This window comes from Coptis chinensis, chromosome 4 (assembly GCF_015680905.1).
Source record: "Coptis chinensis isolate HL-2020 chromosome 4, ASM1568090v1, whole genome shotgun sequence".
NCBI lineage: Eukaryota > Viridiplantae > Streptophyta > Magnoliopsida > Ranunculales > Ranunculaceae > Coptis > Coptis chinensis.
In genome coordinates, this window is record NC_141459.1 from 88512838 (window position 1) to 88540567 (window position 27730).

The window sequence follows — 27730 nt, forward strand, 5'->3', positions numbered from 1 at the left end:
TTGGAATTTTGATAAATCTAAAAATAGAAATTTATCAAATTTCAATTCTTATTATATTGGGAATTTCAACTGATTTTAGAATTATTAATATTTCGATTTTATATTCAGAATTTCAATTTTTTGAAAAATTGAAATATTAGGCGGAATTCCAACGTTTTGTTCGGAATCTGGAACACTGATTTGAGTTATCACTAAGCTATCACCTATCATATCCATACATTTTTTGGGTTTTAGTTGGTACTTTTGATCTCTATAAAAGTGAAAAGCTAGCTTGCTTTATTCTGGAAAATGAAAAAGATAAAAAGAGAAGGAATATACCACTAAAAATGTACCCATCTAATTTTATATATACTTGGACGGTTGCCTTCAGTTGTTTCTTGTCATGCTTTTTGGCTTCCAACTTTCCAAGTGAGCTTTTTTACAGCATCCTTTTATAATATAATTGATATTTATTATATAGTAAATTATCTACATGCTTAATTATTAAATTGGAAATGTAGTTCAAATGGTACAGCATTACCATTGCTTGTTCGGAGGGAACGAGGTTTGATACCTCACTGTTCTCACACCTCCTGACCTCCTGACCTCCTGACCTCCATTTATTCTATTGTTTATTTTTCAAATTATAGCTTGCCTAATAATTCTTATATAGTTTAAGTACCAATTTTCAGGTTCCAGCATTTTTAGTCCGTCTGGGAACGAGATAGATGTTCGGCAATCGGAATTCAGTCATTCACACTTCACCTTAAACGCGTAGTTTTCCTTCACCAAATATGTGGCCCATATCATAATCAACATTCCGTTGAGTGGATTCTTTGTGGGTCACACTGCAAATTTGGTGCGCGTCTCCATCGAAGAGTCAGCGTTAGATTGCAATATGGGCCAAGCAGGCCAAAATGAGTTTCTGGGCTTGACCTCAAGAACTAAAGCCCAGGCCCAAAACGTTTTTTCGAAACAAAACGGAGGAACAGAAGAAGAAACGAGGTTGCTCCATTTTACTTATTACAAAATGTCTCAGTTCTGGAAACCCGGGACAGAAAAACCCCAAATTCTCGACGACGAAGAAGGCGGGATTCTATTCTTTTCTGCTCCTCCATCTTCTTCTTCCAGGTCCTCTTTAGTCTTTTCTCTCACTTTAACTTTATTATTCAATTTGTTTATTTTAATTTTTGAAATATATTTATACAGATTTGGGTATTCGAGTATTGAGAAACAAAGACAAAGATTACCGGTTTATAAATACCGTAATGCAATACTTTACTTGGTGGAAACTCATGCCACTAGTATTATTGTTGGTGAAACTGGTAGTGGTAAAACCACTCAAATTCCTCAGGTACTATTTTCTTATCTGTCTTGTGTTTAATTTTTACTGTGTTTTTTAAGAAACAAGTAGTAAAAGAGTTGCATTGACAGTTTGACACAACTCCATTAGAGGTTTACTTGTTTTTGTCTTATTATGAAGATATATATATATATATATATATATATATATATATATATATATATATATATATATATATATATATATATATATGTATTATGTAGGGGATTTTCGATTGGTAAATGATGAGTCATCAGATATCACAAAATCAACAATATATTGCCATCTTTTGTTTTGTTCTGTGTAGTTAATTTTCTTTATTTTCTTCTTTCACTTCAGTACCTCAACGAAGCAGGTTGGGCAGAAGGTGGGCGTGTTATTGCTTGCACACAACCGAGACGACTGGCTGTCCAGGTTTTACTACTTATATCTTATCCTTTTGCTCTTCATCTATGTTCTTAAATAGTTTCTATAACCATTCTTGGTTCCTAGTTCCTAGTATATAAGACCTTTAGGTTTCTTGAACATTTTAAATTATTTCTTTATATTTTGTGTCGAAGTACACTTAGGCTTACTGGTGCATATTATGTGTAAAACTTCAAAAATAGTGATATTATATTGCATAAAGTTAAATATTAGAAAGGACAGACACTCACTACATCGCTTATGTGCCTATGCTCTGGGCTCTACCCTGAGCCTGTAATTGCATAGCTCTCACACTAAAGAATCCTTAGTGGGTGTTTGGTTCTCATTTTTTCAAAAAATCATTTTTTTCTTAAAAAACATTTTTATGAAAAAGTATTTATTCTAAAAGCAGTTTTTCAATAAACATGTTTGGTTGTGATTTTTCTTAAAAACTATTCTATGAAATCAGATTTCGCAATATGTTTCTTGATATATTTTGGCATATCGTGGCATAAATCACTAAAGTCTAAGACATCCGGGGAGTTTTTTGCCTTTAGCACCCAAAGTGTTTCCTTCAAAGAAAAATAGTTTTTTAATTTGAAAAACAAATTTTTGGGACCAAAAAGTGTTTTTTGGATGAAAAACTATTTTTTTTTTTAAATAGAAACCAAACACATTTATTTTTTCAAATTTTTTTTTTTCACTAATAAACACTTTTTGGCAATAAATAAATAGGATCCAAACACCCCCTTACACTTTGCATTTTTAGTACTCCTCTAAATCTCAATACTATGTATAAAATCAAATTTGAGGTCTGTCAACAGTAATAAACTTGATTTTAGTTAAGTCACTGTTGTGCTTACTTGTCTTATATGCAGCTATGCTGTCGCTATCAATCTGTTGTTGATTATTTTAACTGAGAGAATCTCACTCAGGATACTGGCAAATGATTGTAAGTAGTTGTGTTGCATCTCCCACAGGAAAGCCGGCTCGTGTCAAAAGCGTAAGTTGAAAGACAACTTGTTGTGAATAGGAATAAGAGAGGTGTTGATACAATCCCTATTTTAAACCTATATACTATTTGTTTTTTCGTACTGTTCCACGAAGTTGACAAGCAGGTTGGAGAAAGTGATGTGTGACTTTCATTGGGGTTCAACTGAAGAGGCTAGGAGATATCATCTCATATCTAGGATAGAGTGTGCACACCTAAAGAGGTAGGAAGGATTGGGATAAGAAAAAAAAAAACCCAATGTTGCATTGTTGAGTAAGTTGATCAGTAGATTTGTTAAGGAAGAATCATGTTTGTGGAAGGAAGGAAGTTATCATTAACAATTATAAAGTGGAGGACATATTGTGGTTTCCAAAACTGGTTTTAGAGAGACACATGGTTGTAAGTTGTGGAGAGGATAATGAATAACGATGTTCACTTTTTGAAGCTCTGTAATTTCAAGGTAGGAAGATGTAAGGGTTTGGGGTAAAGCCATTGAAGGGGACTTTGAGGGTATTTTATGATGTCTATAAATGTAAAATGGGTGTTATAAGGATATGGTAGTGGGTTGGAAGCACCATCTCTTAGGATCTTCATCTTTGCCGCCGACTAGATGAGTAGAAGGTGGAGTCATTGGCTGATTTATTGACAATTAGAGAGGGTGTTGAGCACATATGATGAAACACATTGATTTGGGTTCCTTGTTAGTAATTCACCGAATTAAACCTATTTAACTAATGATTTCAAACTTTGGATGCCCAAAGCCCGAAAATTTAATCTTTTTGAATGTTTGAAAGATTTGGAAAAATTTGTGACCCTTGGGCGGGTAACAATTAAACTTGAAATTTTCAAGTATTCAATAATTTTTTCCAGAAAGATTTGGTAAGAATTCAAAAAAAAGGGGAGAAGAAGTTGTAAGTTTAAGGAGAAGATGTATGTCAAACAGAAATCTTGTTGTTCACGGGTTGGAAAATTGAATATGTATGTTGCCTCTTTTGTAGATTAAGGCAAAATTTTTATTTCATCTTCTTATTTCATTATCTTTCTCATCTCTTTTGTTATTGTATTGGATATTAGAAGTAAAATTAGAGCATTACTAGAGGCAAGAGCCCTAAGAGAGAGAGAATAGAAAGAGTTATTACTTGAGAGATAGGGTCTTAGAAGCAATTATTAAGTTGGCATGTATGACTTTGTACTTTTGACCCATGTGCATGAACCCATGGTGTGATGTAGTGATCTTTGATAACTTATGCTACTGTACTCGCTTGTTCACTCATGTGGCCTCCATACAAAAGTGCAAGTCTAATGTTTAAGTCTCAAATTAAATTATGTATTTCCCAAAACAAAGTTAAATGGTGTACACGTATACTAATAGTACTCACAAACCAATATAGTAATTTTCTTATTAAATATAGTGAATTATTGGATTACAAATTTTTGAAGGAAAACATTTAATTCATATGACGCATGTGTTGGCGTTTTGTGTATTTTTGATCGAATGTTTGACTATTTTTGGATAGAAAATCGAATAGAACTCGAATTATTCCTATACCAATTTGTTTCAGTATCCCGAATTGGTAACAAGGTCTGGGTTGGAGATAAAAGTGGCTTCACCTTCAAAGCATGTGCTAATGTGCTAATGAAGAAAAGGGTGATTGATTTGGTGATTGGAATTCTGGCCTGGCCATGGAATAAAAGTATGGACAAAAGGTGTTCCATCGAATATATGCTTTTTATGTGGACACTTGCTATGGGCAGGACATTGACTTCAGATTATCTGAAAATGAAAGGGATGTGGATAGCTAATAGACTTGTGATTTGTGACAGGGAAGAAGAGACTATATTGCATTTGTTTAGAGACTGTTATTTTGCAAATTAGATATATTATTGTTGAGATGTTTATTATAGTCTCACATGGGAATATGGGATGTGTCATGTGCCTTGCAGTATATTATAATTGTTCTTGGGCCTCTCCACTTTTATCACCAATAGGGTTTAAGTTGGATGCTCATAGTGTTTAATAAGAATTCAATAATATATACTGTAGGCTTACATTTCATGGACAGGTAGTGGATTGGTTAAAGGGCTGGGAATGTGATAATTTGTTGGAGATTGGTAGAATTTTGTGGTGTAGGTAATGTAGATCTTACTGGCGGAAGCTTCAGTTTAATTGAATCTACACTTTAATTGAAACACAATTAAAAGACGACCTAAAATTACTCTTTTATTGAATCTCTCAATCACAAATCACACACATAAACATAACTACTGAAACCCTAACTACAAGCCCGTTATTTAAAGTAAACTTAGAAAGCATAAACCAATAGGAACATGAGATGTGTCCAACTAACTAATGGACTCGAACCATGGGCTTGGACTCAACTAAGGGGCTCACACCCATAACATGACAGCAATGTACTAATGTTCTACATCACTCTCCCCATGTTGAAGAAGCTTGTCCACAAGCTTGTTGACATGAAAACCCACCAATATGCAAAATCTCTTTATTCTTGTATACATCACTCTCCTGGGGTTCGGAGGAATTCGTCCTTGAGTTTTAGCTTTGTATCTACTCACAAAGGGAATAATGCACCACGATGTCACAAATGTGCACTGTATTTCTCTGCTTTGCCGTAGAGAAAATGTCGCAATGTTGGGCAGAAAAGGATCCACATAACCACTGTCGAAGAGTACTGACCCGGCCCAAATCCAAAATGTCGCATTAGTGTTCCAGCAACTAATTAATGTTCACTAAAAGCCGTCCCAAAAGAATTTGTGTATGGGCTTTCTTGGACCTGTTTGTCACAAGCCCATCGTGGTGAACACTGCTGCTGATGGCATTTGTAATCACGCTCAAGACACAACACAACGGCTCCAGAAGTTCCTTCTTTCTTTTTGTTGTCATCGATAACAACCGGTTACGTTGGGCTATAGAAGCTCCACCAATGATGGGGGGTTTGGGCAGCAAAAGCTCCACCATAGCCTCCCTCAGTCGACTAGTTGTTTCTTCTAATCGATCAAACCTATTTTGCATTAACATTTCTTTCAACTCTTCTAATCGAGCAACTCGAACTCTAGGGGTTAATATGAATCCATGAGTTCTCCATGAATTCTTCATCTCTGACGTTGTAGACATATCTTAATCTACAAGAATAAAATTGGATTCGCGATGAACAGTCACCGAGTGAACAGTAACGCGGTGAATAGTATCCGATGAACAGTGTTTTCGGTGAACAATACCGTGAATATTAACCCCTGGAATTAATTTGCTCCGATACCAAATAATGTAGATCTTACTGGCGGAAGCTTCAGTTTAATTGAATCTACACTTTAATTGAAACACAATTAAAAGACGACCTAAAATCACTCTTTTATTGAATCTCTCAATCACAAATCACGCACATAAATACAACTACTGAAACCCTAATTACAAGCCCGTTATTTAAAATAAACCTAGAAAGCATAAACCAATAGGAACATGATATGTGTCCAACTAACTAATGGACTCGAACCATGGGCTTGGACTCAATTAAGAGGCTCACGCCCATAACATGACAGCAATGTACTAATGTTCTACATCAGTAGGCTGTCACCCACAATGTGTTAGTGCATTTGAAGGCAGAGGAATTCCATGATTTTTGACGAGACATTTACTAATACTGGGCGAGTTATATGTAGAATTGATCATTGTCTATGGGAGTGGGTAACATGATGCTAGGATGTGTGTGTGTTTTGGGGGGAGAGGGGTGGTGCTACCCTGATTTAGTTTCTAAATGAGTATGATGTAACTTTCTTACACTAATGATTTATAAATTTGTTTTACTGTTAAACAAAGTCCCTCTTCTAGGGAATACAGATTGTTACTAATTTCAAACTCCATTCAGGCAGTTGCGTCAAGGGTGGCTGAAGAGATGGGTGTCAAGCTTGGAGAAGAAGTTGGGTACGTCATTCGTTTTGAAGATCTTACAAAACCGGTGAGAACAAATCTTTTCATTCAAGCTTCAAGTTGTTTTGTTACAATCACTCTTATCACTTCATGCAAATATTTGTTACCAAATATTTGGTTATACATTAGTTACAAGTAGAAGTTGTGGGTGACACTACAACTTTTTACTCATTTAACTGTAGTGGCTTGTTACTCAGAGCTTGTAAACGTAACATATTTTTTCAATTTTTGGTTTCACAGGGTGCAACGAAGATCAAGTTTCTCACAGATGGTGTCTTACTTAGAGAAATGATGGATGATCCTCTTCTAACAAATTATAGGTACTAATTATGACTCAAAACCCTGACATTCATTTATCCATTTAGGATACTCTATTTAAATGTATTTGTTGACATGTTCCATATGCATAATTAGTTCTCCGTTCATAGAAAATCACACTGCTGACTAATTACATTTTCTTGCTAGATTGTCCATAATTTTTTCTTGAAACCCAAGGTCTAGCACAACATTCTTGAAATTGCTTTACCTATTACTCTTAGCGTGCTATAGTGTTAGTGCATTACCCTAAAGATTTGGCTCCTTTTTTGTCATTTTCTTTTTGAAATCGTTTGGCTGGGCTTCATTTTCATTTTTCAGCCTTATCCAGTTATCCTTTGCTGTACTAGGTAGAGAAACCTCACCATCACGTGTGCTGAAGATCTAAGGAAAATTCATGAAATTACAGAAATTTTAGATCCTTTTGGTTTTCAAAATGGTTGATCTTTTCGATCACTTTAAACCATTTTAGTTGACTACATTGAGGTCAGTATTGGTAAATACTTTAGGACTCAAATAGTTCTGAACTATTTCAATGGAGTATGCACAGAGAAGTTAAGTCAAGTTTGTGGTGTCAGGAATGCTGTAGGGATAAAGACAGTATTATTTCAAATTCCAACTAATTCAATCCACTCTCATTTGTGCCTCCATTCATGGTAGGATATAATGTTTGTTCGCTCTACTAGTGTTAATTGGTTGTACACTTGAAAGGTTCTTAACTAGTTTAAGTGGTTTCTCACTAAACCAAATTAAATTAGTAATAGTTCAAGAAAAGTGAAGTTCACACCAATATGTTTCCGTTATACATCAGCAGTAAGAATCCTTACTTAAATCAGTTTTCTCTTAACTGATTTTTCAGATCATGATATCTGTTATCATCTGAGTTTAGATTTCCCACAATCTTTTATCAGTGTCTTTCTTACTTGTTTGTCACAAACTGATAATGACTTCAAACTCTCCCCTAAATCATTTTATTTAAAGATAGCATTCTTTTATCAAATGGATGGCTTTGATTATATAAGATGTCTTATCAATCATGTTTTGCTCGAACACATCTTGAAATTTCTTGGCTCGGATGTTGTGAGTTCTTCCCCGCTTTTTGAATTAGTAGCCAATAGAAACTATTATAACTCTAACAGACAAGATCCAGGAGACATAATTTAACTACACCATTCTTTATGTGTTTTCTTTACAGTGTAATAATGGTAGATGAGGCCCATGAAAGGTCCCTTTCAACTGATATTCTACTGGGTCTTCTGAAGAAGGTATTGAGATAAACAACTTCGTCCTGAATAGTGATTGTTTTTAAATGTCTCCATCATTACTAAATTTTTTACTTTGTTTGGTTTAAAACTTTTTGTCATACCAGATTCAACGGCGCAGACCTGAGTTGCGTATTATAATCTCATCAGCTACAATTGAAGCAAAAACTATGTCATCCTTTTTCAATACCAGGTTTTCCACTGTTTGTTATTACTTTCAAAAGTTTTACTTATTTTGTTAAGATTACTGTCACTTAAGTTTTTCAATGCAATGCTCAGTAAAGTTGTTATATTTTCTGATATCCATTCCAAATAAATCATGTAATTGCACTATTCTTCTGAAATAATTTTCGCTACGTGGAATAATATGATAAAATAAAGTAGCAATATTAAGTTTTGTATGACGTCAAAGATACTAGTGTTTACCCCGGGCTATGACACTCGTGACATTTGGGCATTCAGCATGCCTCCATCATGCCCACGAAGCCGATGCCTTTTTGCTAATTTCGGCGTGTCCATGAAGGGCCATGACATTGACACATTTCCCACACTCCTTGACGATCCCTTTGACACATTTCGGCATGCCTCTGGCATGACCATGAAATGAAATTGCCCTTTCACATGTGATGTAATCAACAAGACTATCTATATAACCAAACAAAGAAGTTTTTTCAAAAGGTTATATAGATAGTCTTGTTGATGGAGTCTTGCTTTGTCATGTTTGGTTTCACTCATGTTTATGATATCTATTTTAATAGAGTTTATGACTATTTAGTACTATGTACTTTAATTTTTTTTTCTAAATGGTACCTGAACTTTGTTTTTCGTCTATTCGTACCACGAACTTTCAATTTAGTACCTTAAGACATTTTCCATCCAATTCCGTCCAATTTCACTAACGGTGTTAGTACTATTCACGTGAATAGTGTTTTCCATCTCACTATTCACATGAACAGTATTTTTACTATTTATGTAAACAGTGTTTTAAAATCAATCTTAAAAAATAAAAAACACTATTCACATGAACATTGTTTTTTAAAATCAAACTTAAAAAACACTATTCACGTAAACAGTGTGTGCTTTTTTTGGTAATAATTTTTAATCAATCTTAAAAATTAATTCTTTAATAAAAAATAAAAAAATTGTTAATGTGAATAGTGTTTTCAATAAAGAATTAATTTTTAAGATTGATTAAAGATTACCAAAAAACACTGTCCACGTGAATAGTGAAAAACACTGCTCACATGAATAGTGTTTTTTAAAGATTGATAAAATATCACAAAAAACACTGTTCATGTGAATAGTGAAAATATTTTTAAGTTTGATTTAAAAAAAACTATTCATGTTAATAGTGAAAAACACTGTTTACGGGAATAGTGCGATGGAAAACACTTTTCACGTGAATAATGCTAACACTGTTAGTGAAATTGGACGGAATTGGATGGAAAATGTCTTGAGGTACTAAATTGAAAGTTCGTGGTATGAATAGGCGAGAAACAAAGTTCAGGTACCATTTAGGAAAAAAAGTGAAAGTTCGTGGTACTAAATAGTCATAAACTCATCTTAATATAAAGCCCAGAGCTTGTACTGCAAGAAATAATTGCTGCTCGTCAAGCTTGAGATACGGGAATCCTATCCACAATTTAAGGATATCCACCATTATGCATATATATACATGCCTACATCATTATGGCTATATATGTGCCTTCATCCATGGTGTGGCAGACATGTTTTCAAAATATTCTTTGTGGGAGAAGTCTGTAGAAAAGCATTTTGTAACCTTGGCTAAGTATCAATCATAATAATAATAATAATAAAAAGAAGAAAGAAAAAAAAAACTTGGCTAAGTTTTCATTGTTACATTCTTTGGCCCTTTTTTGACAATTTGTTCAGTACATCCAGTTGGACTTGAGTAGGCGTAAAATGGGTTTGAATATGTTGGATAAGCATCTATCTGTGTGTAAATCCAGCCAGATTCAGACTGAGATTTGCATCATGATACTTCAAACCATTTTACATCCATCTTGTAATAGAGGAACTCAGCTATGATCCATTTGTGTTTTGTGCAAAAGAATGGTCATGTGGTTCAGCTGACAAAAGAGTGTATCTATGTGTGGTTCTTGTTTGAAATAAAGTAGGTTTTTTGCAATTAGGTCAGATCTTGAGTGGATTTGTGTTTTATTTCTTAATGTCTCTGAATTTGTAAAAACATACTCGACTAATATATATTATTTAGGTATTTGAATCTTGGTAGCACACTTTTTGTAGGAACTGTGGCTGTTTTCTCGGTTTTGAGTCCAACTACATTTACACTTTTCAGTTATCTTACTGTTAATCAGCAGAAGAGCGAATGGGAAGACGGTTGAAGCGATTGAACCAAGAAAAGACCCTGCCATTCTTTCAGTTGAAGTATGTTGGTTATTCTCTCTAGTTTAATATTATAAGAATTTTTTAGAACCAAATACTACGCACTGTAGAAAAAAAATATCAAAAATAAAAGTTGAAATTATTTATTTTAATATTCTCAGGGTCGAGGGTTTAATGTGCAAATTCATTATCTCGAGGAACCTGCTTCTGACTATCTCCAAGCTGCTGTTTCAACTGTTTTATCGATTCATGACCAGGTAGTTGAAATTTTAGAACTTCTCAAGTAATCATTGTTTCTAGGATTGATGCATGTGCTAGAAAGTGAACCATAAACAGAGTTTCCTAGATCCTGCGCCTCAACACTGTAGCAGTAAGTGCTTTGATGAGTTAACTCATGTCCGTTTCATTCTTTAATTTTTATCCATTGTAATTGGATGCGGACTCTCTCTGGGTGACGTGCTGATGTATTCCAAAGTCAAATTTTTGTAATAAACAACTTTTGCGACAAAGGCCCCTTTTGGTACAAAGCAAAGATTTAGAGCAAATGATTTGATTTGATTGGCAGACGTTTCAACTAGTTAATGCACACCATGATGTGATTCTGATTTAGAGTAACTGGTTATCTGATTATATCTGATGAAAAATCTTTTTAGAAAAGTTTTCCCATTGCTCCCCTTACGTAGTTTTTCCCAATAAAATTTTTCTTGGGGGGTGGAGAAAGGGTTTCATGTATGGCCATTCTCATGAAACTTTAAACCAAAATGTGGGGTTCCCTTGGGAGTTCTTCTCCATATGAACCAGACAGGCAGACATTATATTTGCTACTTCTGATAATATTCAGCAAAACTAAGATTTAGACGTTTAGTACAAATTTATATGTATGCAGTTCAGTGCGTGGTAATGCTCTAATGATGGACTGATGGTATGATCCTTATTCAAAATGATTATCTTGTAGTAAATCTAGTAGTTCCTACAACAGGAAGACCTGTTTTTGATTGTTTCTTCAGTTTCCTTCCATCTTCACAGTATTTCAATTTTTTTCGTTTCTCGGGTTGCTTCAGATTGTTTAATTCCTATTCTGTATCCTGATAGTTCATTTGTTAATACAACTACTGAGATCTTAAACCATCGGGTTACTTCTTATTTGATCAATATGTTCATCACTTTTAGAAACACTATGATAAATTTACAATAATGATCGCCTTTCTCATTGGATCAACATTTCAGCATTCTACAGTTTGCATACATAACCATGTTTTTATATTTATTTATTTATTATTATTAGTGTTATTGTTATAGTTATAGTTATTATTATTTTTATTTCTATTTTTACTTTTTCATATTTATAGGAGCCTATGGGAGATATTCTGGTGTTCCTTACGGGTCAAGATGATATTGATGCTGCTGTTCAATTACTTTCAGAAGAAGCTCAAAATCACAAAAAGCACTCTTCAGGTAGGGTTAGGGGTGTGCAAAAATCCACTCTATCCGACATAACCGACCGACCCGACCCGAACCGTGCCATATGGGTAGGTTATCTATTTAGATCGGTTGCAAATATGCTAAAACCGACTAGGTCGGTTCGGTGCTCGGTTTAGAATTGTGATAACCAAAAATAATCAACCCAACCCCACTATATACTAATATATTATAATATATATATTTAATCGTGGCTATTTACACATATATCCCCATATGCTTAATACATAAAATAAAATGTGAAGGATAAATTGGACATTTAAGTATTCAACACTTAAAATCTAGCATTCATTAGTCAAAGATATCGGCAGGAAGTAGTTAATGTAAAAGTATTCCCTTATAAACAAACCAAAAATAATAGAAGTTAGTGTTTTTAGGGCACAACAACCGCTACCTAAAAAAAAAAAAATGCAAGAAGCTAATGTTGCTGGCACAGCCGCCACCCCCACCAGTCTTCATATCATCAGTTTCTCCATTTCCCACCAGAAATCCTCCATAACTTTACTACTTATAGTTTTCCATTCCATTTTTTCTTTTGGCTTAATTCTCAACACGTAGGATGGGGAGCTCATATGGGAAAAAATGGTGTAATCTTTTTAGTTGGACTATCGTGTTGACATTCCGGTGGAGCGAAGACGAGTTGATCAATCATTGTCCTTTTACTGGATATAAAGATCAATTTTGATTTAGTGGAGAGTCTGGAGACGAACAATTTATGTTGAAATAGTCGGTTTGGATCGGGTATCGGTTATGTTAGAAACTGGTCGGGTTGGGTAGGTCCAAGGTGTCGGTTCGGTTCGGTTACTGGAGCACATAAACCGACAAGGTCGGTTCGTTGGTCAGTTTCAACCCAAACCCGACCCGACCCGTGCACACCCCTAGTTAGGGTGCACATTTGATACTACACAGCATGTCTCATGCTCTTGTATATTTGGTGCTAGTGTGGTGTCTTTTGCCCAAGTGATTAGGATTGATTTCTTTTTTAGTTTATCAGCCCCAAACGAAAATAGTTCAATTCAATTAGTTTGGAGTGTAGGCATGCTACAGCTTTCACGGCTGTTATGAAATTCAATGGCTGTTCATGTTAAAAGTTTTCTGAAGAGGAAATTGCATGAACACACTTGTATGTTGAACGGTATGGCATATGGTTTTATGATGCATGGAGCGATTATCAGCAGTTCACATCTAGAAAAAGGTTAATTATGGTTTATGGAAAATCCCCAAAACTATCATAAAACCCAAAAGAAATTTTAAAACTAATAATCTAACATGTAAATTCCTTGGGAATACGTGGGAAAAAAATCCCAAAAATAGGCCTCAATTCTTAGTTTCTTACTACTTATATACCATTTTTCTTTATTAAATTGTTGCAAAAAAATATAACAATATTAATAGGCCACTTTGGTTTGAGCCGCCCTGATCAGCAGTTCACATCTAGAGGTTAATTAATTTGGAAACTAGACCTTATTGGGATCGAAAATATAGGGGCAATAAAAAAAATAATATGGGAACTTGATTACATAGAAAACTTTCATTAACATAGAAACTATCTAAACTCGCATTTTACCATTAGCATATAGATGAGTAGTAAGTGATTTTGCTAAGTAGGAATTAGAACTAAAAGTTATTCAAAATCTCAATTGTGCGGTCACAGTAACTGAGAAGATGCTAAATGGCTTCTTGCTCTCTTCCACATGAAACATGATTCGTAAAATTTCCAGTTTAAGAATGATTATCTGTGGTGAGATTCCGTTCTCTAAACCAGCATCTCACATCAAAGAAATCTGTCGTGTGAAGGTTTCTTTACACTCCCAGGTTTTCCTCCCAAGGATAATTAGAGTTCCCAGACTTTCGAATTTTAGGAATTTCCGAATTTGTAACATGTTAGGATACTGAGGTTCCTTCGAGTCTGATCCACGAGTCAAAAGATGCTAAATGGCCTCTTGCTCTCTTCCACATGAAACATGATTCGTAAAATTTCCAGTTTAAGAATGATTATCTGTGGTGAGATTCTGTTCTTTAAACCAGCATCTCTCATAAAAAAAAACTGCCGTGTGAAGGTTTCTGTACACACCCAGATTTTCCTCGCAAGGATAATTAGAGATTTAGTGGCCCCAGATTTTCGAATTTTAGAAATTTGTAACATGTCAGGATAAGGATGTTCCTTTGAGTCTGATCCACGACTCAAAGTAATAGCATCTAACTTGGAGTCGTAACTGAATTGGGATGCCCCATCCCAATTCTCGTGTGGCGTTTATATCCATTCAACGAAAGTAGTGTATCTAAGGAGCACCAGCATTGAAGAGGCCAAAACTGAACCCCTTTTATCTTAATTTCATGCTTTAATATTAATTCTGAGGATCTCCGTATCTATATTCAACATGTGGGCAGCTTATTGCTGGGAGTAGTTGTATTCTCCTTCGGGACCACTGACCACTAGTCATGCTTCACTTGAATTCTTTTGGTGATGAATCGACTTCATGACCTCATTGAGTAGATGTAGAACTGTACGGTTAGTCCACATTATTGAGGATTTGTTAAAGATTAATGTTTTTCTTCCTTTCTTATGCTTAATCTTCTTGATTTGTTGAACTTTGTTTTCAGGGTTATTTGTTTTGCCGTTGTATTCAGGTCTCTCACGCGCAGACCAGGTTAGTTATTCATCATCTTGTACGTTGTAGTTGAGTTACTTTATTGGAGGGTAAACTTGATTTTGTTGGTGTAACTTATCTTTTGTGGTTTATTGTTAGGACCTTATATTTTCACCTACGCCCAGAGGAAAAAGAAAAGTTATAGTATCAACTAATATTGCAGAGACATCTTTGACTTTGGAGGTAATATTTTAGCGTAAAAAAGTATCATTTAAACAGGATTAGCAATAACAACATAGAGTCTAAAGCATTTCCCCCCATTCCCTTCCGTCAAAACTATGCAGGGAATTGTCTATGTTGTTGACAGTGGGTTTTCGAAACAACGTTTCTACAATCCGGTATTTTCTTCCCATTCAGTTGTATAGGTAAATGGCACATCTCTAAAATATTTTTAACTCTTTCCCTTTCTCTTTTGGTACAGATCTCTGATATTGAAAACTTGGTAGTTGCCCCGATATCAAAGGCATCTGCTAGACAAAGAGCTGGTAGGGCTGGAAGAGTACGATCAGGAAAGTGCTACAGGTATATAACACATGACAAGTTACTATTAAAAAACAAGCTGTCTATTACCTTATGTTTTGCTCAATGTAATTATGAAAATTGTTTAGTTACTCCGCTGTCTGAGACTTGTAATATTGCAATTTCTATGGAGTTTGTATCTTTAAGGTATTATGCTGTCATCTCTTAGTCATGGGATAAAACATCAAAGTATGCAAGGGGTCTACGTTTTTCAAGCTATTAAATCCAGGAGTCTCATGTTGCTTTCATTCGCAAGATTATCTCACTTTTATAACTGAACGGCTTTTTTGGCCTCATGTCCTTCACTAACATCAACACTTTCTCAACCTGTAGAAAAAGATAAAGGTTTCAGGTCAGATATGCACTAAATGTAGGATAGAGTGGATGAAATTTGGGGTCATTCTCTCAAGAGTAACTAGCAAGTAACAACTCAGGGAAAAAGTTCCCTACTAATGTGTCAAGTGTTACCAGTTGTAGATGTATACTTGCTGATGATGTCATTGGTTTAGCTTATCTGGTGTCTGACGTCCTAGTGTTCCCATAGATGAGTAGGAAATATTCTTCTATTATTTCTACTTTTTCTGTGTGCTATATACGTTTTTCTTCTATTTGAATGCCAAGTCCACGAGCCTCAGGTTAAAGCTTTTAAGATGACAAAACTGAAAATTGTATATTTCTTCTTGTAGCATCCAAAACTTAGTGGGCTGTTGGTCAATGGTCATGCATTGAAATATTGTGTAGTTCAATGATGTCTTGTCTTTTTCGAGAAAGTTCTACTATTCAACTTTTTGTCTTAAATCATATAATTTAGCCAAATCTGTTGCGCAACTCTGTATGATCTTGCATCATACTCCCTAAATAGTAATAGCTTTTGTAAATCGATCGACTGACATCTTCTCCTTTTGTGTTCTAATTGTACATATTGTTGACTCTCTAAGCCTCGCACATTATTGTCTTAGGCCCTTGGATTTTGATTTACTTAGCATCCACTTCCGCTGCACGAGTCTTGTGTTGGTTATGCTGTATGTAGTGGGTTGTTTTGTATTATCGTGTCAATGATAATTTCAATTGTTTTAAAAGTACTTTATGTTGATATGTACAGTCTCGTGCTGAAGGACTGCAATATTTTTCAATACATGCCAAATTCCTGTCCGCTGCATGTGTTGATATTATCTGAAAGTTTGTCTTTGAGGGTACCAATATATTGACGCAAAACGGCATTTTGTGCCAAATATATATAGATCTAAATGTTGGAGATTTCAATAAGTTTTAGAATATCCCATAGATGAGTAGGAAATATTCTTCTATTATTTCTACTTTTTCTGTGTGCTATATACGTTTTTCTTCTATTTGAATGCCAAGTCCACGAGCCTCAGGTTAAAGCTTTTAAGATGACAAAACTGAAAATTGTATATTTCTTCTTGTAGCATCCAAAACTTAGTGGGCTGTTGGTCAATGGTCATGCATTGAAATATTGTGTAGTTCAATGATGTCTTGTCTTTTTCGAGAAAGTTCTACTATTCAACTTTTTGTCTTAAATCATATAATTTAGCCAAATCTGTTGCGCAACTCTGTATGATCTTGCATCATACTCCCTAAATAGTAATAGCTTTTGTAAATCGATCGACTGACATCTTCTCCTTTTGTGTTCTAATTGTACATATTGTTGACTCTCTAAGCCTCGCACATTATTGTCTTAGGTCCTTGGATTTTGATTTACTTGGCATCCACTTCCGCTGCACGAGTCTTGTGTTGGTTATGCTGTATGTAGTGGGTTGTTTTGTATTATCGTGTCAATGATAATTTCAATTGTTTTAAAAGTACTTTATGTTGATATGTACAGTCTCGTGCTGAAGGACTGCAATATTTTTCAATACATGCCAAATTCCTGTCCACTGCATGTGTTGATATTATCTGAAAGTTTGTCTTTGAGGGTACCAATATATTGACGCAAAACGGCATTTTGTGCCAAATATATATAGATCTAAATGTTGGAGATTTCAATAAGTTTTAGAATATCCCTTGGTACACAGACACACACACACAACACACCCGCTTTTGAGTTGCTCCTTTTTTTCATTTACATTTTTATTCTCTCTTTTAGCCTATTCACTTTGTTGTTGACCAGGCTATACACTGAAGAATATTTTGTTAACGAAATGTCGGCAGAAGGGATTCCAGAGATGCAAAGATCAAATCTTGTTTCTTGTGTAATTCAAGTAAGTAATTTCATCCTCCTATGATGTACCAAAAAATTCTTCGATATTAAAAAAGATTCTTTTTCCGAAGTCGTGAATGTTAACTGAAATAATTATGAAACATGTTCTTTATTCTAGTTATAGTACCCAAAAAACGGATGAAGATTAGTTCGATCTGTGTTCTATGATATATTGATCTAATGCTTGAATATTTGTTGGTTGCTCTTTTGCAGTTAAAGGCTTTGGGCATAGACAATATCCTAGGGTTTGATTGGCCCGCATCTCCAGCACCGGAGGCAATGATCAGAGCTCTGGAAGTTCTTTACTCTCTCGGAATTATTGATGATGATGCCAAACTTACTTCACCCATTGGATTTCAAGTTGCCGAGATCCCATTAGTATGTCACTGTTCTAGTGTTCTTGCAACTTTCTCTTGGAATTCTCATCAAATCTATTTTGTGTTAATCAACTACCTAATAATGTAACAAAGGGAAATTTGTGTCAAATGAATAGAACAGGAAGGATAGTATTACTAAGGCACAGTAGTGCAAAACTGCAATGTCCTACGCTCTACTTCTGTGTTTTCTTGTGGATGATGAATTTTGAATGATAAATCTGATCTATCAAAAGAATAAACTGTTTGGTCTAGTAAGTTTTGATAATGTCTCGGTTTGGTTCTGTAGATTGGTACTGAAATAAACTTCTAGGTTGTCCTTTTATCATTATACAGGCAATTTTTTTGATTAAATAAAAAAGAATAATACTTTTTCTAGATTTCAGTTGATTTTGTTTGTTTTTATTTTTTGAACTAAGTATTGAAGTGGTGGTGTTGTTGCTTAAACATTTACTCACTTAAACAGTACCCTTCTAAATTCATCAAAAAGACATTGGGTCACAAAATTGAAAAACAGGTATAGTACAGTTACCACTTCAACTGTTACAATAGAACATCGATAAGTTAATACCCTTGGGAATGTGGAAAATCTACTAATTAATGTATATATAACGTATCAATTCATCTATTAAATAATAGATTTTTGTTTATCCAAATATTTTTTACTATTGAAAATTTATTCGATGTACATTATTATTATTATTAGAAACTCTATTCATCATAACGATCATATAGAATCACCTTACTCACAAGATGATTGTAAGCTCCCTTTTATTCGTCCTTTCGATCATAGGTTACATTCTATTGTAGAGTAGGATATGAAAGGTACAATGTACTTGAGACATTAGTTTTCTAATACAAGTTTGAGGTATGGTATAACTTCTAAAAATTTCTAAAATTAAAAATTAAAACAAATGATCTTTTACCATATGGCAATGGGGTAATTTAACAACCTCAACCACTACCAATTAAACACAAACTACTCTACAACATTACACATCATTGTTGGTCTCATATGTACATTGTTGAGATATTTGTTATAGTCCCACACTGTGAAGTCTTGCAATATAATATAAATGTTCCTAGGACTCTCCATTTATCACCAATTGTTTTGAGTTGGATTCCCCTATTTAAAATTTGGTATTAGAGTTGGCTATTGTGTTTGGCCGAAAGGGCACGTTTACTCCTCGTCACCTAAGTGTGTTGGCCATGTATTTGACTCAAGTAATGGCACACATGAGGGGGCGTGTTGAGATGCTTGTTATAGTCCCGGTTGGGATGTGTGAAGCCTTGCAATGGGCCCACTTATCACCAATTGGTTTCGAGTTGGATGTACAAATTTAAGATACTTCGTATTAATTAATGTATGTGATAAGTGGAACCTATAGAACTCTATAGGGAAAGTTTTGAAATCTATCATCTTACAAATCTAGCGAAATTATTAATTTAGTTGAGATCGGCAAATTTCTCGTATTCAACATTTGTCACAAAATCATTAAAGCCCCTAGCCGGAGGAACCCAGGAAAGGCCCAAGCAAAGAAACTGTAGCCACAAAGTAACCGAATATAGAATGAGAAGGGACGCCTGCTTTGGAGCATGTTGCATTTTGCGATTCTGTGGGGTATTTGGTTGGAGAGGAATCGGAGACACTTTGAGGGAATAACAATGCCTATGGAGAAAGTAGTGCTGGCCATCAAAGCACTTTTATGTTTCTAGTCGAAGGTGCATATTTAGATACGAACTGTACCTTTTGAGGCGTTTGTTTTTAGAATGGGAGTCCATTATGAGCTGATTAGACTATGGGACTTGCCAAATACGTATGTTTTTTTTTTTTGCATATGTAATGTAGGCTATCTCATCCTATTGTATCTTTCTTTAGATATATTAATAAAATTGCAATTTGCAGATAAAAAAAAAAAAATCAATCTATGTGGCCTATTTATGTAAAAGTTGGATATTGATTGCGGAAACAAATATATCCTATCAGGGGAAAAAGAAAGACAACTGTGTCATATACTTCTAGTACTTTAATATTCAGCAGGTGTTAGAAAATATTGGTGAACATAGTAAAGCATTGTAAAATTCGGAAAAGGTCTTGTAATATGTTTAAATTTAGAAGTTAGCTTCTAGTTCTTAACCCCTCCCATCATCTTAACTGCTTCGAAAAGAGAAAAATAAATTTTGATATGACACTTAGATTTGCTGAATCGGTATCGATATGTTATCACATCAATGTCGTTCATTGGGGTTTCGTAATTTAAATTTTTTAATAATATACGTTGAGTTGGGGAAGGGGAGAGTTTCCAGCCACTGTCTGTTACTGTAGATAGGCATGATTATATTGTAGAAGCTTGTTGATGGTTTTAAAGGGACATCTGACTTACGACCAATACATATATTATATGTTTATCTTCATTCAATTTTTTGTAGGATCCAATGATATCAAAAATGATTCTTTCTGGAAGCCTTCTTGGTTGTTTGGAGGAGGTTATCACTATTGCAGCAATTTTGTCTGTGCAGGTGATTGTCAATCTTCTATATAAAGCCTTACTCTTATCCCCATCATTGCTTTCTAATAGTATCAACAATTCAGTATAGAACTTTCCTGATTGGTAGTGAACATTTTTATGTGTCTATGTTGCAGTCTATTTGGGTTTCTGTTAGAGGGGTACAGAAGGAGATGGATGAAGTCAAACTACGTTTCGCTGCTGCTGAGGTTCTTTATCTCTACTTATGTTTAAGTTTAGCCCATCAGCTTCTTTTCTGAATTTGATCCTATTTTTTCTTCATACGAAAACACTTACAACATTTCTTCTCCATTCTACTACCTTAAACATATTAATTTAACGTGAACTAGGCATGCTTTGCATTTATACTAACACATAAGTGGCCTGGTGTCCTTACCTAGATCTCACCTCTTATCCATACTATTGGGGCATATGTTTAAGTTGTGTTTGTCCAACTTGATCTTAGGACCTATCTTCCTTGAAGATATATGTTTCTTCCCGCACAGGCATGAGCATCATTTTCGGAATTTCTTAACTATAATTACCATTGGAAATAGACGGGGTTGTGAAATTAAATACTGTTATATATGTGGCTGCCAGGTGCATAATGTCAATATTATTAAGTGCATTACTGAAACATGGATATTTGTTTAGGCATTAAAGAATCCATTTATTGAAATTGCTCCCATATTTTTCCATTGACCCTGAGACCTGTTAAGAAGGTAGATCAAAAGATATTTAGCTTTTGATTTCTGATATTAATTATTAGTCGGCATTCCTTGCTTCTTTTATTGTTTCAAGTATTCAGTGCCCTATCTAATTAGCTTCTTGAACGATTACACAGGGTGATCACGTAACATACTTGAATGTGTATAAAGCATTCCTACAGTCTGGTAAATCTTCACAATGGTGTTACAAGAACTTCATTAATTATCATGCTATGGTGGGTCTTGATCTTTAAGCAACTGTCTCCGACTTTAAATTGTCCACTTTGGGAATCTTGATTGCTTAAATGTGTGTTTTTTTTCCCTTGGTAGAGGAAGGTAATGGAAACCAGAGAACAGCTTAAAAGAATAACACAGCGGCTAGGTATAGCCTTAAAATCTTGTGAAAGAGATACACAGGTAAATTTTTGAATTTTATTGGTGGAAAAAATGTGGTGGTTGTCTGATGAATAATTATGATTTAATTGTTGGAAGGAATACATAGTTAGTATGATGTACTTGTCATATAATCATACAGAAGTTTCTCCTTGCGTGATCTTTGCGAAATTCCCATACTCCAGCTGATACTTCCCATCGTCAGTGTGATATTCTTCTCTAAGCTAATTTTGTTTGTGATGGGCTGGCCCCTTGACAATTTATCACTATTTTTGTTTTTGGAATTGACTTTAAACCTGTGAGTTGATACAAATCTACAATGATCTCTCCTTAAACAATCATTCTTCCTTGAGATATATGCTCCAGTGTTATCCTTTGACATTTAGATTCTGATGAAGGGAATCATATATTCATATTATTATTTTTAATGGTGTAATGGCGTTGTGTGGAATACAAAATATTTATGACACTTCAAGTAACAGAATATTAATTTTCCAGATTTAGTGCTTTTTCCATCTAAACAACTTAGTCAGCTCATGGACTTTTAAACATATGATGCATTTATTATGGAATCAGCTTGACCACTGTGCTGAAGGGAAAGTATTAGAGTATTCCCAACGGTGGACTCAAATTTGAAATGTAAGCTGCTTTATGTGCTTTTGAGTATTGAAAGTCATAGTTCCCCAATGGTATATTACTATATTGTTGTGAAAGTCATATCTACACAAGGTGCGGCTGAACTTCAGAAGGGTGACATCCAATGTTTGTTTTCACTAATATTACTATTCATACGGCTAAACATTTGCCGCAGGGTGAACTCCAATATTTGATTTAAACAATTCCACTCTTCATACGGCTAACTTTAGCCACGTGGCGAGTGAAATGAGTTCAAGTGCCTCACTGAAAACTTAAAATTGGTGTCAAGATTGAGATAGTTTTTGAGTCGCGAGATTAGATTTTAGGATTTTGAGTCCACTATTGGGGGTGCGTATCAGAAAGGTCTGCTCAAATTTGAGATTTGGGTGAACCATTGGGGATGCTATTGCCTTCTGGAATGTGGGATCACATGGTTGGGTCATTGTGTACAATTTGTACGTCATTTATCTATTTTGGTTATGAGTTTACGACTGGTTGTCGTCTTGTCGATTGATACTTGTAACTCTGGGATAGATCTTATTTCTTGTGGTGGCTTTTTTACTTTTTAAATTAGTATGACCCTGCTAATGTAGCTTTGAACACTGTTCAACTTACTAAAGATAATCCAAATGGCTACTTCAACCTCTTTTTCTCCAATTTTCTGACGTTTTTAAGCACGCAGAGAAACAGAGAGGACAGAAAACACAGATTCTGGCATTGCATTTATCTAGTTGTCCAGTTTAGATTTCTCTTACTATTCTCTGCTTAAACATTGAAATTTATGGGTGCCGCTGAGAATGTGCCTCTGTTGTACTACATTCATTTAGTAAAGTTCTAATTATCTAAGAACTAAGACATGTAAACACATTCACCAATTCAGTTTTCTTACATGACTTGCAAATATCTGTTTCTCATATTTTAGGATGTGTGCCTTTGTGAATATGCACTTCTGTTGTGCTATTGAGGTATCTTCTTATATCGTACTTATTTTGACCTCCTTTTTTGAATCGTCTCATATCTTTCAAGCTTGACTTCTCTCTTCTATGAGTTTGGGAAGTCCTTTAAGAGATCCGTGAGTACTAGATTTTTCTTGTTCAATGCCATTTCTTGTTCCTTCAGTGTCACCTGAAACGATAGTTTGGCTAATATGAGGAGATTAGAAGGGTAGGGGTAGGGGGAAAGGAAAAAGGGAAGAACGAAGCAATGGGGGCCTATCCTAGAGAGGAAAGATAGTAAAACCTTTCTTTATTTGTTAATGCAAATCCAGAGAAGTTAGTTAGTATGAGTTTCCGGCTGCAACCTACATAACTTTGTATATATTTAGTCATGTGAAAATATATGGGAGCTTGTGCAGTAGGAGGGCCATGAGGGAAGAGAGGGCAACTTATTAAGAGCATTATCAGTCTTGGGGTTGGTTCATTGTCTTATTTCTAGAACTCATGTATGATAACGTTACTCAACTTTGTGACTACTATTTTTGCTGGTTGCAAACAACCCCAAGTTTTCAATTGTAAAAATGCCCAGATCTGTACATACGTCGGACTGTATCTTTATTTTCAGTTGAATAACAGAAACAATAATGACCTTACTCCATTAAGTTCTTGTGTTATTCATGGAATATCTTATTCTACTTTCTGATTACCATAGCGATAGTTTTGGATGTTAGCATCATATTCTGAATTTGATTTAACATAAGACGTGGCAATACTTTTTACCTTTGCAGGTCTTAAGGAAGGCAATTACTACTGGATTTTTTGCTAATGCATGCCGATTGGAAGTAAGCAGCAGCATGTTGGGGCGGTTGATACTGCACCTTAATTAATTTTTGGATTGAATTTGATTTATGTGTACATATCGTTTCTATACCATTGATGGCTTCTCTTGTAAACTATCTTGGGTCAAATAAACACCTGTACTATTGTCGATGTAACACATGCACAGCAAAAAAATAATATGAAAAAAGAAAAAGTACTTGCTCATTATGTTTTATGAATATAATGTGTAAAAACTCTTTCCTCTGTCACTCATTATTGGATAGAGTTGTCACTGTAGAACCAGTAAGTCAGTAACAATTATTATCATTACAACATTTGCAAGCAATCTGTTTGATGCAAGCTAATACTGACATATTATTCATTTCTGTCAAAAGGCTTTCAGTCAGGCTGGAATGTACAAGACCATTAAGAGCTCTCAAGAAGTATATATCCATCCATCATCAGTGCTATTCAGGTTAGTGCTTATAGTTTTTGTTATGTATGTTGAAGTTTTCATATTACTTTGCTCATCATTAGTGCAAATATATCAGTATATCGTAGATACCAAACGTTCCTATCAAGAACCCAGTTGTTTTCTGAAGATTTGAAAGGTAGAAACAGAACATTCCATTTAAACTGCTGTGACTGTCGGACTTTACTCCATTCCTAGCGGAATGGCAGTCCGATAGAACCGTAGAAAATGGTTTCCGTTGGGTTGGTAATATTCTGTCTAATCAAGCGCTTACTTGAGTTTGCAATCTAGTAGAGTTGAGGCTCCCTCTGCTTTTAGACTCGTTTGGAAATTGGTTGTGTGTTTTGGAACCTCTGTCAACTGAATCTCGATTCTGGGGTTAGCACTTGGTGCATGTGATAGGCGTCCCCTTTATGTGATTTGTTTTGTTTTATTATAATTATTTGTTGCTAAGGTCATATTAGTAATTTTCTTTGGTTAGCAAAGAAAACCGTAGTTGGTTGTTATAAATAAGGGCTTGTAATTAGGTTAGGAGTTAGTTGTATTGTGTTTATGAATTATTGAGAGATTTTCAAAAAACGGTGAGATTAGGGTTTTGCAAAGTGTAGATTTTAATTATTGCTTCCGCTGCTTCAATCTACATTAATTATGTTCGGCCTAGTGACTGGCTAGTCCCTTCACTCCACTGTTGTTGTTCGGTCAGTTGCTAACTCGTTCATTCGTCCTCTCTGACCTCTCTAGGGGTCCCTTTGTGCATGTCGTTATGAATTTATGATTGTTTTGTTCTCATCAGTCATCAGATTTGTGAAATAAGTAAAAGCCAGTAACATCTGAAGTCTGCTAATTGTTTGATTGGAATAAAAAAATAAAAAAGCAAACTAAATCTTTGAAGGTCTTTAATCATATGAATAAGTGTTACTAATTTCGTATGACATTTGAAATTCCTTGTGGCACCCATTTTGAATTTCTGACCGTACAAATATGTAGCTATTGTTTCTAGGGCATACATGCCAAAAGTCAGGTACTTGTTATTCCTAGCGGTTTAATCTCTATGTGTGAACTGCTCAAATTCCAAGATTTCAAGTATCTTACTGAAAACCACCAGAGTGTATATTGTTGATTGTTTTTCTCTGTAGTCTCTCTCTTAACAGGGGCAGTATATCTGAGGTTATGAAGGGATTCTCTTTCGTGGGTCACTTCCTAGACTCCTCTATTATTATTATTATTATTATTATTATTAAATCCGGATGGAACTACATTAGGATGTAAGGGATGAGGAATAGCCAAAAAGTAATTTGTTTGTCTCATTTTGCAAGTTTTTAGGTGTTGCTACAGGGATAGACTTGGTTAGTTGGTTGTAGTTAAACCGTTGCAGTGGATTTCTGAATTAATGAGTGAGTGTTTTCATTCTTTTGTTATTTTTCTTAAGGGTGTGCGGGGAAGGGGATTAGGCAGATCCTGACCAGCACTTATAATTAATGAAAATCTCGATTAGGGTTTTAAGAAGGGTTATTTAGACTTTAGCCCCAAAACTATTGAAAATTAGGGTTTGACACCAAAAAACACCGAACCAGAACGGGGTTCAGTTTTCTGACTGGTGGTTCAAGAAGTAAACTTTCATATGGGCAGAATTGGCCTTCTTCTTTCCCAAACCACCATAGTTATTATCAATTTCTTCCCCAAACCAAAAACATATTCATAAGAATCATAATAAAAGCCTGAATCATCGCCCGTCAATACTCAAATCATCCTCATCGTCATCTCTTCTTCCTCTTCCCCCTTCTCTTAATTCCCTCTTCCCCAACCTCATTATCACCGCCCCCATTGTTGCCAAATTACTTCTCCCCAAAACAGGCGAATTAAAGCTTGTTTTGTTGTTGTAATGCGCCAAAGACATTAAATGAGTGGAATTAAACTGATGGGTATTGTCTGAATTGCAATTTGAAGTAGTAGTAGCTAGAATTGAAGAAGGGATCATTGTCGAAAGCGTTGTTGTCGAAAGAGAGGAGGGATGAAAAACAAGAGACGGAAGAAGATAAGAAACGGGTGGTTAGAAGTTTTTTTTTTTTTTTGAAAGTTAGCTAGGGTTAGGCAGACCCTCACCTGTATTCATTGAATCCTCCTAGAGTAAAATCTACCATTGATCTCTTCACTTACAATCTTTTCAGAGACGGGTGGTTAGAAGTTGAGAATGGTGGAAATGGAGTTTTAGTAGTTTTTTGCAAATCTGGAAACTGATTAGAGGAAAGAGAGAAGGATAGGTTTGTGGGAAACAAGTTATTAAGAAGGGAAAATATTTCTCATTTTTCCGCAAGAAAATTTTCCTAGGGGGGAGCGGTAGGAAAAAGGTTTCTAAAGAAAGGTGGGTAAATGCAAATTTTCTTGAAAAAATTTCCTACATACTTTTCATGAATCAAACTCTAAAAAATGGTAATTTCCTGGGAAATGAATATTTTGCACAGGAAAATAGTGGATCGAGAAAATTTCCTACGTACTTTTCATGAATCAAACTCGAAAAAATGGTAATTTCCTGGGAAAATCAATATTTTGCACAGGCAAATAGTGGATCAAACAGGCCCCATGTGAATTCCATGAATAGTGGATCGAGAAAATTTCCTACTTCTCATGAATCAAACTCTAAAAATGGTAATTTGCTGGGAAAATCAATATTTTGCACAGGAAAATAGTGGATCAAACAGGCCCCAGGTGAATTCCATGTGGGAAATTGTTACGTGCAAGTACTCCATTTCCTACCCAATCTTCAAGAGCCGCTTGCAGTGAATTTATGCAGTGAACAACAAACTTTTATCACATTTAAGGCACCCTTTAGGCCAATCTCATTTTAAGCTTCATCTATTGCTAGTATGTGGTATTTGGTAACTACTATTTGCTATTTGTTATATGATGTTGTTATACTGTTATTTTCAACATAATAATCTTATACTAACATAGTAACGTTCCTTCTAATTCAAACATAATTATTTTGTATTTAACTTGATGTTATCCCTTACAGAGTTAATCCAAAGTGGGTTATCTACAATTCTATTGTCTCGACCGATCGGCATTATATGCGCAATGTCATAGCCATTGACCCATCCTGGCTAACAGAGGCAGCACCTCAATTTTATCACCACCAGAGAGGGGAGAAAGTTGCTTACTGATTAAAGGTTAATCCAGCTGGATCCAGTAACTGTAGCCAGGCCTTATAGAGCAGTGGATCTGATGTTAGAACATAAATTTTAACTAGTGTGTTCAGTACTTCAATTACTACTTTGTGGTATTCTTGTAGATTACTGTGGTGTTACTGGAGGTTGCTGTTGGGTTTATGATGAAATTTCATCATCCCTTGTTCTTTCTGGAACGATGTTGTATATATATATATATATGCATAATGAATTTTCAGATATGTCTTGTAA

The 27730-nt window shown here is 35.0% G+C and overlaps 1 protein-coding gene across 5 annotated transcripts; it reads left to right on the top strand.

Moving 5' to 3' along the window:
* Positions 1 to 815: 815 nt before the first annotated feature.
* On the top strand, positions 816 to 27730 carry LOC147505470 (RNA helicase family protein). 5 transcript variants are annotated; one of them, XM_086558005.1, is made up of 24 exons: positions 971 to 1110; positions 1189 to 1333; positions 1661 to 1735; positions 2662 to 2729; positions 6599 to 6688; positions 6901 to 6980; positions 8171 to 8240; positions 8345 to 8430; positions 10580 to 10646; positions 10766 to 10861; positions 11954 to 12059; positions 14688 to 14734; positions 14834 to 14917; positions 15019 to 15072; positions 15156 to 15256; positions 17382 to 17472; positions 17685 to 17849; positions 20276 to 20365; positions 20490 to 20561; positions 21197 to 21295; positions 21390 to 21476; positions 23812 to 23865; positions 24238 to 24317; positions 27328 to 27730. In XM_086558005.1, exons 4-24 carry the CDS (start codon positions 2673 to 2675, stop codon positions 27473 to 27475), a joined length of 1824 nt encoding a protein of 607 aa, XP_086414131.1. In that variant the 5' UTR covers positions 971 to 1110; positions 1189 to 1333; positions 1661 to 1735; positions 2662 to 2672; the 3' UTR covers positions 27476 to 27730. The 5 variants fall into 5 exon arrangements, with proteins under 5 accessions (XP_086414129.1, XP_086414126.1, XP_086414127.1 ...); XM_086558003.1 differs by lacking the exon at positions 2662 to 2729 and having other exon boundaries at positions 816 to 1110; positions 10577 to 10646; positions 23812 to 23888; XM_086558000.1 differs by lacking the exon at positions 2662 to 2729 and having other exon boundaries at positions 830 to 1110; positions 10577 to 10646.